General features: G+C 29.1%; 1 protein-coding gene across 4 annotated transcripts in view; it reads right to left on the reverse strand.

Annotated features, from left to right (window-relative positions):
* Nucleotides 1–1,076: 1,076 nt before the first annotated feature.
* Nucleotides 1,077–15,013, reverse strand: part of LOC129958757 (E3 ubiquitin-protein ligase TRIP12-like) — a 108,126-nt gene continuing 94,189 nt past the window's right edge. For 2 of the 4 annotated variants that reach the window (XM_056071427.1, XM_056071425.1), the window contains exons 32-41: nucleotides 14,538–14,680; nucleotides 13,468–13,621; nucleotides 10,592–10,690; nucleotides 9,048–9,156; nucleotides 8,818–8,966; nucleotides 6,238–6,402; nucleotides 5,896–6,060; nucleotides 5,489–5,602; nucleotides 2,897–3,095; nucleotides 1,077–2,097 (exon numbers count right to left, since the gene is read on the reverse strand). In XM_056071427.1, the coding sequence (XP_055927402.1) occupies nucleotides 1,901–2,097; nucleotides 2,897–3,095; nucleotides 5,489–5,602; nucleotides 5,896–6,060; nucleotides 6,238–6,402; nucleotides 8,818–8,966; nucleotides 9,048–9,156; nucleotides 10,592–10,690; nucleotides 13,468–13,621; nucleotides 14,538–14,680 (1,494 nt within the window). In that variant the 3' untranslated portion in view covers nucleotides 1,077–1,900. Of the gene's footprint in view, nucleotides 2,098–2,896; nucleotides 3,096–5,488; nucleotides 5,603–5,895; nucleotides 6,061–6,237; nucleotides 6,403–8,817; nucleotides 8,967–9,041; nucleotides 9,157–10,591; nucleotides 10,691–13,467; nucleotides 13,622–14,537; nucleotides 14,681–15,013 lie in introns of all 4 variants that reach the window. The other 2 variants (XM_056071426.1, XM_056071424.1) reach the window with 1 other exon arrangement.

The raw sequence follows: 15,013 nt of genomic DNA on the forward strand, positions 1-15,013 counted from the left end.
GTCCCATCTAGATGGTGTTTTTCCAAACCATGTCATCTGTAAGATGATGGTTGGATGCTGAATTCCTTAAGAGGGGGAATGTATTACAAAGACCTGTCAGATTTCACCCTATAAAACTAAGCTTGACTTTATTCACGGAGTTGCTTACGTCTTTCTGTATATAACATGTATTATGTAGATGCAGCAGATCTTTTCTGATAATTCAAGAAATCATGTCACAAGAACAAAGTCAAATGTATGCAAGTATTATTAGGAAACAGCAACTTTGTATACATATCAAAAGTATTTATTTTGAACAAATTTAAGTACTTTAGTTATTGTAATTGATCAATTTTTCAAAATTTATTGAAAAGAGCCATGAAAAAATGGACTTTGGCAATAAATTTGCCATTTAAAATCTAAGCAGATTTTGAAGACTGAAAAAAGACACTTTATATGATTACAAATGAATGTGAGAAAAACATATTACTCATGGGCATATTTTTGACTATGGGGTCCGCATAAACATTTGATTTTTTTAAACTTTTTATTCTGAAGTAGCACAGAAACCAAACTGTTCTCATAACTTTGGGTACCTTATTTTATGAAACTTTACAATTGAAAGTACATGTCTAGTTGCAATAAATAAGGAAATAAACGTTTTCCCCACTTTTTTGAGACACCTTGTATGGAAGCAACAGCAAAAGAAATTTAAATATTTCCAGTAAAAAAAAAAAAAAAAAAAAAAAAATGGGAAGGAATTTAGGAATTTTAAAGGCACACCAGTTACTGCTAAATAATCCATAAGAAGTCAGTTATTCTATAATTAAACACTTAATATATCCAATTTGGCACCATCTTTGAAATCCATGAAGCTTAAGTTTGATAGTAATTGTACATTTAAAAGAAATTTTAAGATACATGAGATAATCTGAATTGGTTCGAAAAACATTAAAATTTACAATCTAGATCCACACAGGAAGAAAATTAGGATTATATATAAAATATGCACACTTTTAAATCACGAACTGAAATAATTGTTATATTATCAAGTAGGCGAAAATTATTTAGATATGTTAGCAAGTAAGGGGAAACAATTTTACACAGATCTCATTTTATTTATTTGAAATCAAGAAAATTACAGAAATAATATAACTATATAGCATAAGATATAACAAATTAAGTTTCAGAAAAAGAAATACTTTGCAAAAAGCTTCTACTATATTATCTACTTACAGAATACAGTTTGGAGGTGATCTCCACATCAACTGGAATAACATCTATGTATATGGGAAGAAAAAATGAAGTCACATAAAGACGAACATTTTAACTACTTTGAACCTGTTTGAAGTGCATAAGAAACAAATGCTAAGCACAATTAAGGAGATAAAAATCAACATATAGATATCAAATAATTTTTTAAAGTACGTGTTCTTCAACATTTATAAAGAAAGCTTATCATATGTATTCACAATATATAAATCCCATCATCAATCATTATTTACACATACTAATACAAAACTATGTCCAATGTGCATAACATCGACACTGTTTTGAAATATAAACTGCTTCACAGAAATACAGATCAGTCATTGGTTGATATAGTATAGATGAACACATTATATATATATAAAAAAAAATGTGAGAGAAACTGGATATGACAACTAAAACATTTATTACAATGGCATTTGAAGATACTTATGTCACTCAATTAGCACAAAACCCACTTTTTTGAGGTAGGTGGGACGGTGAAGAGACAAGCTGCAGAAGCATTTGCCCAATTCACTCCAGTGCTAAGTAAATTTATAAAAGCTCAAATTATGCTTTCATCAATGCATCTTCAACTGAGCTTAGGAAAAGAAAATTTGTTACATTGGGCAAAATGTTTATGTCAAATAATTCCGCCTATGAACAAATTCTCTCAAGACAAATGAAAAGAATGCTGCCCTTCACTAACAGCAACTTGAAGTTTTTCTCTCATTATCTCGATAGTTGAATAATCTGGAAGTTTCAAGTAATTTACACATGTCATCACTGATGGGAGATAACTGTCTGGGTCTTCACTTCCATCCAGAGTTTTACGAACAATTGTAAGAGGTGGTGACAGGGATTTCAGACCTATAACAGAAATATTAAAATACTTATAGAAGAGAATAGAATTTGCTACATATTTTGTTTAAATGATGATAAAACTATAAAACTTCACATATCTGATAATTCTATTGATGGTAATACATCAACAGAATTAAGAAATTTTGTACATAATAAATAATTGTATTTAAATTTGCCTCAAGTGCTGCATGTTTCCAGCAACTTCCTATCTAAGTGTAAATTATAATACTTTTATTATAGTACTGATTTTCTCAGCATATGATGCCAAAAGTATAAAGTGATTTACAGAATATCTTATTTCAGCCCAGTAATTATTTCAGTTAATAGCAAACTGAAATTGACTCTCAAATAACTAGTAGTAATATCTCCCATGGTATAACAGTGTTTCCTAACTGCAAATGGTTCGTTTATACTGCATTCACATTTGAGAAAAAATTTTAGATCTGTTTTTGTACTTTGAAAATCAATGCATCTTTGTTAGCTTTAAATCACCCTTCCCTTTTGTGTTCAAGTTAATTTTTCACCAGCCATAAACAAAACAATATTTTAGCTAGTTTATTTTAAATTTCCATGCTCTTCTTTTCTATTTTTAAGATATTAAATTTTGTTATCTTAACAAATTATGTAAAAACCGTCAATAGAATAAAATGCTTATAAAGTCTGTTATGATTAATTAATCATTTTATTACATTATGGTAGAAAGATATAAGAATTCCTTATTGAATACAATAGAAAAATAACACAGAATTATGAAAAAGAATATCACCTTGCATCAAAATAGAGAATAAGATTATAAGCTATTTACCTCCAACAGGTAATCTTGGTGACCCAGTTGCAAATTGGAGAAACCGTCTTTGTTGCTCCTGATTATAACTGCTCAAAATTTCAAAGAGGAATTTGATAGCCCTACTTTCATGTGTATAACCATGATCTGGTCGACAACACTCCATCAGGCTTTTTATATCCCACTGACTATGACCACTACCACAAAACAAATATTCGAGCTGTAAATAAATAAGAGGAAATAATTGTCCAGAATCTGCCTTTTATGGTGGTCTATGCCAAAAATACTTCAAACAAAAATTTTATAATTTATACTGCTTACAATCTTAATGTGTTATGAATGTCAGTAAATCATTTTTCTCTTGTATTTTACATAAAAAGTAAGATTAAAAACACTTCTAAACATGAGTCTTTACACTGTTGTTTAAAAACATAAGAAATAGCTGCTACCAAATTGAATTACGTAATATTTTATTATATTTATTAAACTAGGAGAATTTATTTACAAGTTGGGGGGGGGGGATTAAAAAAAAGATATAAAAACTAAGATTAATTTTTATATATAGATTCAACTGATTTCACCTGGCGCTGCGTGGGATTAAAATCCTTTAATGCCTAATTTTTGAAAAGTAAACTGTTTTACTATAAAATATAATAATCTATCGACAGACCTGTCTTTTTACAGTACTATACCTATATATCTGCAGTATTAATATAACAAAATTCTTTTATGGTCTTAAATGTTTTTAAGTTAAAATATCAGTTGGCTTAGAAAATTTTAAAAACCACCGACAACTGATTTTCTCCATAAGTTTGAAATATTTGTTATATTGGTATCAAAACTTTTATTCTTAAATACTGGGGGGGGGGGGGGAGAGAGAGACCTAAAGAACATTCTGAAGACAATGCAATTTAAAAGTTAATTTTTTATTAATAAAAAAATTGAAAATAAACTAAATCAATACACACACAAATTCCTGACACAAATAATTAATTAATCGTCTGTTTCTAAATTTGTTCTTAGAATTTCTTTATGTGTTTTGGCAATTACTCTTTATACGTATTCTTATTCATCACCAATAAATAAAACATTCGCTCAGAAAAGATTTTCTTTCTGGGCCTTCGTTTGAATCTGAGCGTTCCACTAATGCTTTCTTTTGATTATCGTTAAATAACTACTTTAAAAACTAAAACATTATCAACAAATAATGTATAAACATAAAAGGGAAATTTTAAAAAGTGGTAGAAAAAAGTCCTAACGTTACCTAGTAAAGGAGTACCTATAAATTTCTTATTTCAGAATCATCTGTGCTAAATTAAAATAATAAATAATATCACGCGAAAACATTGCACAGAAATTAAACTAATATCGTTCAAAAGGTAAAATATTAAAGTGTTAAACTATATTTTCTAGGATAATTTTATCCGTATTTATTATCGAAATCAGACAAAAATTTTGGTTATTTCTCACAGTCTAAAGGCGTTGCTAAGAAAAAATCTGCTTTATTAGCTCGTAAAAGATTTATTTTTCCTACCCCGTTTGAGTAATTGACCTACATTTAGTTTTAGGGAGCGTTAAATTATTACTTCAATGTCAATAAAACGATGTCAAAAGATATGTATAAAATACAAGAAAAATTAAAAAGGCAATAGAGTACTCTTAACGTTGCCCAGCAATGAAAAATCTGCAAATCGTTTCTCCCCCCCCCTCGACCACCTGCATTACATTTTCTAATTCTAACCAAATTAAGAAAAATTGTACAAAAATGTAGTATCGTTAAAAAGGTAAAATTTTTAATTTCATGATGATTTAATTTTTTCGGATAATTTCCTCAGAAATTTCCATAAAGGAAAAACAACAACAACAAAAAAGCAAAATATGAGTTAGTTTCTCACAGCCTGCATAATAATAAAAAATGTCCTTAAGAAAAACAAACTTTTAAGCACCCCGTTTAGAATACAGCAATAAAAGCACGATTTAAAAAAAAAAAAATCATGTTAATTGTGTAAACATGAAAATATTGCATTTCTCTTTCGAGAGAGCAATTTATATATATAAAAGGCAATGTTCGTTTGTATATCCTCTATAGATTAAAACACTACTAGACAGATTTTATTCAAATTCTGCATACTGATGTATTGAGGCATGTGGAAGATTCTTAGAAAATTTCATGAAAATTAACCGAATGGTTACTTTTTTCATTAATTAACTATTTTTCGCTCTTCTAATCTTTCTACTTCTTTTCCTACGCCGATATTAAAGGATGCTGATTCTTTTCTCATACCAATGAGGCAAGGCCTCTGATGACATGGAAAATATTCGCATATGCACAGTGTGTTAAAACTATTTTACCTGCCTAGAATGTTAGAAATTGCATTGTCCCTCCCCCCATGCCAACGAAGCAAGGTTTAAAAGTGTTACATTTATTTTTTTTAAAGTATTTTATGCACTGAAACTAAACATTGTTAATTAATCGATCTTTCAAATTTATTCTGATGTACAATGTACTTCTGAATAAAATTAAAAGGAGAATATAGAAAATTAAAATCTTTTAGTATAAAAACACTAAAAGAATTCAGAACAACATTAAAAACATTTACATTCATAACTTACCTCATGAGGATAAAATATTTTTAATTGGTTTAAGGAGAAGACAGATTCAAATCCTTCTCTGAAGGCTTCCATTTGCCTTCGAACACCTTCATTCATAGTCCAATATGTGAGAAGCTGAAATCAATTGATCATATTACTTAACATCATGAAGGAAAAGCAAAGTCAGAAATTAAAGTAGAATATAATGAGAAGGCCTTTATCTCAATTTTCGTAATTATTACACGAGAATGCATGTAATAATTTATATCATGTCGGAAAAAAATGATAAAAGGAATGCTACTGGTAAACAAAATACCGCACGAATACACTCATAACATAAAATGCAGGACAACTATGAGAATATGAATGCTGCAAATGCTTTTTAAAAAAATCACTATAGAATATTTATTCTGACAAATATGACTAACCTTCAAATAATCTTCTAAGTTATGGATTGTCACCAACATATCTTTTCCACCTTTTCTCATTTCAATATTTGAGAAACCAGGAAGAGTGAAATCTAAATTTAGATCTTCTACAGGGCAACCTTCTAAAGTAAGACTTTCCAAGGCACATTTCAAATTAATTGAATTCTACAAAAAATTTAATTTAATGAATCATTTTCATATACACACATAAAAGAATAAACATATTTTATTTACAAAGAGCGTACTTCATAAATATTTTCAAAATTTTAGATAAGAGTAAAGAAAAACCATTAAGGTTTTTAAAACGAAGATTTTTTAAAATAAAAAAAAAAGTATACTAACAAGAGATTTATCATTTTCAAGTTTCCTTTTTTCGATGGCCAACTGTTCAAGCTGGTGTATTGTATGAGCCAAGGATTCATCTACATGCTTTAAATCCGCAAGAGACAAATTATTTTCTTGATTTAACATCCACTTGTAAAAGACAAGACTCAGAGGGATGTCTAACTATAATGAAGAGAAAAAGAAAAGCAAAATTGTAATCTAATACATCTGAATATACTATTCATACAATAGAATAATACTATCCAAAAATGGTAACCATTTATCATTTTTAAAATCAAAATCATTCAAACAGAAATGGTGTAGAAAACAGTAACTGTGCAATGAATTTTAGAATTTCATCAAACACTGAACAATTAAGAAAGTTTTGTCACCTCCTAAATGGCCAAAAATCATAATGCAACATTTTGACTGTTGTCATTTTTCAGAAAAATTTTAAGAATCAGAAATTTTGCAGCTATTTGGATAAAAGATAAGTTTATACAGTTTTAGATTACGAATAACAAAGGAGTTTGAATTTGAATTACTTAAATTTTCAAATTATACAGATCATCCACTTATTCATAAGCTGACATTTCAAAACATTTGAGACCCTGTTTTTTTTTTTTTCTTTCGAATTTTAACATAACAAAAAGACAAAAACAAAGTGATGTATGCATAATTATTTTTGTGAAGTGCATGATGAAGCCGTTTTATCAGAATGTACATTTTAAAATTAAGAATTCTTTATATCTAGGAAAATCAATACCGATTTTACAGAGACAAAAGAAAAGTTTTCAGTCTTTTCAAATTGTCCAAATATGGCACATGAAACACAGAAGTAATGCTAAGATTATCAATATCAACTTGATATTTTAGTATCACATTCACTTAAAAAATAACTAATCAAATTGAATTTATTATATTTTCAATTTTTTCTCAGCACCAGAAAAATAATCAATTTTGAAATATGAAAGAACATACGCTGAAAGTACATATATACAAAAAGACCAATAGTCAAGAAATTGTCATAAAGCTGCCAAAAGTATTTACATAGATTTCTAATAAAGGCTGATTACTTTTGAAGAACAGGGAAAATATTCTGTATTGTAAATTGTTCTTTCATTGAGCAAGATATTCAATCCAAGTGTAGTGTTGTTATATTGAATTATAATGTAACTCAACAGAAATGACAAGAATCAAAGAACTGATAAGCATTGTCTTTCATTAAGAGAATACTACACAACCAGCAGAGTAGTCATTACTTAAGCAGTGCTGGAATGTTTCAACTTGGATGACATTGTTGGAGGAGGGGCAAAATGAGTGAGTGATAGGAAACAGGGGAGGGACTTCCGAATTTATAGAAATTGAACAACAAAGTATCAGCAATGGATATTTTGTATTCATTACTTTATATTTTATTTTTGATCAGACATTAACATAATATGTATTGCAGTTCAAGACATGAATACATCGAAGCTATTAAAGAATAATTTATTAAATACTTAAGCTAATTTCAAATTATACTAAAATAATTTCAACGTAAAATCATGTCATGGCTCTAATGAGTCGGCGATAGACCTTATACCACAGATAGAACGCATTTGCCAAATGGGATGGAAAGCGAATGGCAGAGAGTTATAATGACTGTGTTGCACTCGACACATTTTTCCCTCTGCTTCTCCATAGTGTTGTTGGCGAATTCGATTTATCGAAGGACTGAAAAGCACCAAAAATATTATGCATCTCTGTACATGTTAGATTATGCAGACCGGCTATTTTCTAACCATAAGATAATGAACAGTTTTTATTGAAAAATTCTTAAAATAATGAATTATATTTTTAAAATTTTAATATTTATTTTTTTTATTTGCAAACAAAGGATTAAAACAAAGGATGTCTTATTTGGTTTGACAAGAGAGACAGAGAGAAAAAAAAGCAAACTATCATTATCAAAAATTTAAGACAAATTTTATAAGAATAACAAGAAAAATCAATCAAAAAATTAGTTGCATAGATTATTAGGTTGCATGTAAAATTTCATTGCACTGTACAGTTAGCCTAATATTTAAAGAATTACTATACAGTAGATTTAAATGATTCCAAACAGTGATGGGTAGAATTAAAAATGCTTATCTAAATATAAAATCAATACTTTTTTCTGCATATATTCTCAATTCCTGCTAAATTATTCTCAAAAATTGCGCCAAGACAAAACAATAAATCCATCCAAATAGCAGACAAATTTTTTAAAGAAGTAATTGCATTTACATGCATAAATTTAATTAAATGGGAAAATTAAACAAGATAATTATATGTCAGCTAAAACAAAGCTAGGCAACAAAAAAAAATGAATTTATTTTGCCTCTCAATAGAATTTTAACACAATCAATCTCGCACAAAAATCATTCACTTTTACAAATATATATGCAAAAACCTCCAATAATATAAATTAATTTAGTAAAATAGAAAACACCCAATAGTAACATTAACAATCAAAATGTACAAGATATAAAGCAACAATAGAATTTTAAAAGTACAATATGACTTTCTTGTAATATATTTATATTTAATATAAATAAAATAAAACAATCCATTTACCATTCTTGAATCCATTAATGCTTTGGCTAAAAATTTTCCCAGTAACTTGAATTTGCTGCGAACTTTGGTGACTAACCCAACTTTAGCACTTCTGGCAAGAGGCATTGGAAAAAGACCCATAGGGCAGAACATATAATTGACTGGCAGATCTGGAAATGGAGAAAGAAATAAGTATGCTTTCAATATTTAAACTTAATTATGTATTTGAATAAAAATAAACTAACCTTTACCATTATTAATAAGCACTTTTTCACCGCGCCACATATCCAGATCTCCTCTCTGTAATTCCTTGGATACTAATGCATAAAATTCTAATGTTGGACCAAGGCCAGTTCCCACCTAATATGAAAAGTTCGATGATGAAAGTATTTTTTTCAGATAGACAGTTATAAAATATTCATTAATTCTGGATTGCATGTAAATGAAAAAACTTTCTTTTTACAATTCAAAATGTGCCATAATGATTAATTCTAATTATGTACATAGCAAGCATAACCCGTATGGCATTGCCCACAACATGACAAATGTCAGTGAAATCAAAACCACTATAAGTTACTTTTTTTCATTTGTGCATACTCTCAATTTTGGTAAGATCTTGGATCATATACTATATTTTTGCAAATATGGGTTCAAAACTACTTTTCGTTTTTAATAATTAACGACCTCCTAGATCATCAAATCCGCATGTTCCAACATCAAAAAAACTTTTTAAAATGTGCTTTCATTTAAAATAAATTCATAGTTGAAACACCATTTGCTATTTTTTAATTAATTTTTTATAGTTTCCAACAGTTCTCGGACTCCCTATATTTTTGCGATTTTCATCGATTAAACGTCGTTTGGGACCCTATGTTGTATGGCGATTCTTTATCCTTCTGATGCCTACTATCATCCCTCTGAATTTGCCGGTCGAATTCGGCAACACCCTGTATAACAACAATCTGAATGGAGGGGGGAGGGAAGAGCTTGAAGAAGGGGAGATTACTAATATCCTTGTTGAAAATTATTTCTATATTAATTCAAAGGTAATGGAAGTTTAGGTATCACTTTTGATATGCATTTAAATTTTAATGTTACTTTGACACCACTGTTGGGTATGGTTGTATGACAAAGGGCCCTGATACATTTCCACGTCCTGCGGTGGGTAGAAAATTGTAATGATACCTCTTAATTTAAATTCTAATTAATTTATTAATTTTTATCTTAATTTAGCCTCTATTAACTTCATTATAAAAAGTTCTCTTATTTCTTGATTCAATTCCCAGATTTTATTTAATTAATGCTATGCATTCTATAAAATTGCTCATTTCAGCATTTTTTTCATGCTCCGGGTGAAGGGATAAAAATTCTTAATGTTTTACAACATTATTTTAAAAGGTACCTAAAATTCCCTTGCAAAAACCGACATGTGTCAAAGAAATCCCTATCAAAATCTCATAGCAAAACAACTGAAGGGGAAAATTTTGGTCTCTTCTGCTCTTGTGTCGCGATGTAGACTGACGTATTTCTGTCCATTTTTCCTTTGTACATAAACTAAGTTTGCCGCGGTGAAATAAATCGAAGTTTAAAAATTTCAAAAGTTTGTTCTATTCGGAAAAGCAACTGCTAAAAAACTCAGTCACTCTCTCTCTCTCTCTCTCTCTCTCACACACACACACACACACACACACACACACACACACACACACACACACACACACGCGCGCGCGCACAAAATCGCTCGTTTTTGACAATCAGCATAAAGTATAGATTACTTCAGAATCCATAATCTTACCTCACTTTCATACTGAATTTCCAATAGAGCTTTAGAACTTCCAAGATCTTGCATAACAATTTCAGCTTGTTTTAAAAGATCATCTCTAGATACGGTCCTCTAATATTGTAGAAAGAGAGAGAGAAAATGAATCAAATGAATGTTGACAGAAAGGGGTACACAAAAATAAATATTTAAGAGTACTTTCATATAGAACGGTTATGGACGAATTTGCCACATCGAGGCGATACATGATTTTATATGTCGTTCCTAGTGCCGCGGGAAAAGTCGTTTGACAGCATAAAGACAGAATTTTACCATTTTTCTCAAAGGGAACTCTCCCATTTTTCCAGCAATTCGAGATTTTCTCCCATTGAAACAAGTGGGACTATTCGCACATACTTTTTTTTTTCAAACGTCCTCATCTTAGATGGATGGCCGCTATGAAAACTGAATCCGTTTATAGCAACAGTAGATAAAAACTTAACAACATATGGATTATTGTAAAAATTTCCATTAATTATTTATATGCCTTATATTGTCTTTATAAATAATTAAAGCGAGTGTGAGTAAACAAGTGAATGATATAAATGCAAGTTCAAGTAAAATTCTGTCATGTTTTGGCAGGAACTTCCAGAAATATTAATGCACAAAAATAATTCTTACACTGTGTCTTAAAATTCATATCAAAATCTTTTTAATGAGGCAGATTTTGTTGCATTATTTCTTTCTTTATTCTAACAAATTTTAGAGTATATTTTGATGCATAGTCTGTATTAATGCCTTCCCTCAAAATCAGTTTTTCAACCTTAAATTTATTTTGAAATTGCATTTGTTTCAGATATTTTCTACAGAAAACGTTGTTTAAGTCATTGTAATTCAGCATGTTATGTTAAAATTTTCCTTTATATGTTTGCTCTCTATACTTATTCACAGATTTGATGTATAGAACTGAGCATCCTAGTAACATATCACAATATTTTCTTTTAATGAAACCAGTTGAAAACTCTTAGTTCTGATATTTTTGATTTACTGATAATTTTGTGATTTTTCAGATAAAATAGCATGTTTCAACAAAGTATAACATTTAATAATAAGTAATAATTTACCTCAAATATTACATCAAATCAAATAATTTTATATTGAAATATAATGCTTATTTAAAACAGAAAAACAACAACAGAGGAATTAAATTTTATTAGTAATACTAAAGATGTTATTTATCTTTTAATTCTTAAAGCCGCTTACATGTAATAGCTGTAGTAACATGCACTTTTTTAATGGATATTGATACAATTTGCAGATTCTCTCTGTATGAGGACTGAACAACACTTTTACATAACGATTTACTGACATACATAAAATAAATTTGAATTTCAACAGTATAAAACAAACTCTTCGGTTAATCAGCAAAAAACAGCAATATAGAATTATTTATTTTAACACTAATTACCTATAATTGACAGAACTGTAAAAAGAAATACTTCTGTATAAATTCTTATAACATTTAAAAGTAATTGGATAATAGCAGAATTCACTAAAATTGTGGATTAAATGCCTGTATTTAACACATTAGATTGATATGTAATCATTTTTAAATTCTAGAATGTTGAAAGAATACTTAGCTTAATGACACTTGCAATCAAAACTGATTATTTATGGAACATAAAAAAATATAGGCATTTATTAATTGATGTTGAATGAATTTGCAAGTTATATTTATGCATTAAATTTACAATAAGTATATTAAACTTCTAAAGCATGAAACAATATATATACAAATCTATTTATTATGCAAATTTGACATTCTTTAAACAAAACTGAGGTGAAAAGAAAAATATTTTGATTATAAATGCCCTCAACAATTGCCATTTTAGTACATAAACGCGAATTCTGGATAAATACATATAAAATAGCACAGTTGCTAAAACTTTTAACCTTTCATACCATTTTATAATTTTCAAAGAGGAAATATCAAAGAAAATGTTGTACTAATTAAGCAATTAACAATAAAATTTTAGATATTTTCATTTTGTCATTCTTAATGGATTGTCCACAAAAATTTTCATAAATTTATTCCTGATATTCTAGATCTTATATAAGGCTTTGCTCTGCTCTTTAAATCATTGGTAATGCCAAATTATTATTATTATTAAACTTAGTAAGGTATAAGACGGAGCCTATCTCATAAGTTCTATAGTTAAAAAAACACTAATATAAAAGTGAAATAATGAAAACGCGAAGATACTATATCAAATGTGATGAAAAAGTCTACAATGAATACTTTACTGTCGAATGAAAGTATTTCAAGTTACTTTTAGTCAATGATAATATCATCGCCTCGCTTTTGTAGAAGCTTCACAATCTTCATTCTTCATGTAACAGATCTTTTATTTTGAGCAATATTGACATCAGATAGATAAGACACTGCACTTGATAAAATGAAAGATTTTTGTTATGAGGCATATAGCAATGTAATGGTCTGGATCACTTTTGCCTCCAAAGTTGCAGCAATCATTCGCCCTCTAATTACTTCAGACTGTTAAAGCAAAATAGTACAAATTGCGATGCGCATTTGCTATTTTTTCGAGATATTCACCTCTTCGACGAATCAATTTATGCAAAATTAAAATCAACCGAATAAGTGCCATCACCAGCATGCACCGATTAACTAAACGTCCCATATGAGTGCAATCAAATTGCTTTTAGCTTTCAGTCGAGTCGCCGAAAAGCATCCCCTGTGAACGAATGATAAGTCAGTAACTTTAAGAACATTTAAAACGAAACCGAGAAAGTTAATCTTAACTATCTGAAATAAAAATATTTTCATATATTATTATCGTAAAAAGAATATTTTAAAAAATATGAAAACAAAATTGTAAGAGATAGATACATACTTTTCTCCTATCAAGTCTTGGGGTAACACGTTCACTGCTATCACTGTTACTCATCTCTGGAGACATATCAAGTAGCCGCTGTAAAGCACGATCTCTATCGAATGATGTAACATAAAATAAAAGATGTCTGGCCTCAAAAGGAAACAAAAATGGGCTGTAAAAAATAAAAAATTATACTCAGATTAAGAAAATGAAACCTTAAAGTACTCTTTAGGTAAAATTAAACTCGATTTTACAAGACTAATTTTTCATTCTAAAGGAACAATCATTATTTAGAAGCGTCTAGGGCCTGCTCCGAAAATTCAGCTCGCAGGGGAAAATCTTCAGAACAGTAACTTATTAGCAAACGCCTATCCTCAAGAGCGATCTGGTTCAGTCCCGTTATTTTTTGACAACTGAAAGACTGTTTTGAACTTATTTTCGAATAATTTTAAATATGATTATTGTTTGCATTGGAAATATTTTGAATGTACTTTCGATTATTTATAAGCAAAGCGGAAATGTAAATGTATATAATTAATTTAAAATCAAAAACTATATGGTAGCATCCGTTATTTTCAATAAATCATAAATATGTTTGTAGTTTCTATTGGAAATATTTTGACTGTACTTTCGATCCTTTATAAGCATGACAGAAATGTGAATGTATACGATTAATTAAAAATGTGTTATTATTGTGTGTTTATATTTTGTTAATATATTCAGTTATTTATAAATGCAATCTTAGTGTGTATTTGAAAAACTATTATCTTTCATATAAAAGAGCGTCATAATCTGTCATTATGTTTCGTTCAATAACGCAGACCTCAAAATAAAAAGCATCTAGATTTCAGAATCCCAAACACACATTTTGAATAATTTTTGAATTGGCAGAATTAGCAATACAGCTCAGGAATCTGAAGGAGAAATCACGCGGATGAAAAGACCTCGTTTTCCCTAAACATTAGAAAATCCCCATGTTTTCCCCCTATGAGCAAAATTATGGAGCTGGCCCTAGAATCTAGTTCATCGTTTTAACTAAATACAATAAAATTTCAAAAAATAAAAAGTATATAAAGCAGATAACTTACCATGCATAAGCAATTTGTGAAAGCCAAGCAGGAACATTTCCTGTCATAATGGCTAAAGGATCTTGTAATTGTCTATTTGCTTTGGCAGTCAGCTTACTATTCAAGAATTCTGCTTGAGGTATTGCTGGAGCCCAAGAATTCATCTAGTGAATAAAAATTTGTGAAGGGAAATAAGGTTTACTATGCATAATTTCTCCACAGCAGCAAAAGTATACAAGCATTGCACAAATTATATATAAAATAACGGTATACAATTTATTATACTATCGATAGGTTTATTCCTTGAAAAAAACAAAGGACAAAAAGATGTAAATAAGCATGTAGTTTCACCGTCTTTCTACTTGACATCAATAAAAGGAAAAGAAACACTACCCAAGCAAAAAGTCTTTGGGACTTCACGGTTTGCTAAAAGTAAATTAAAAGTGATGATTCGACCTACTTTCCTCAGTAAAAATAAAATTCATTGTTAGCATAAT

Source organism: Argiope bruennichi, chromosome X1 (assembly GCF_947563725.1).
Source record: "Argiope bruennichi chromosome X1, qqArgBrue1.1, whole genome shotgun sequence".
In the NCBI taxonomy this organism is placed as follows: domain Eukaryota; kingdom Metazoa; phylum Arthropoda; class Arachnida; order Araneae; family Araneidae; genus Argiope; species Argiope bruennichi.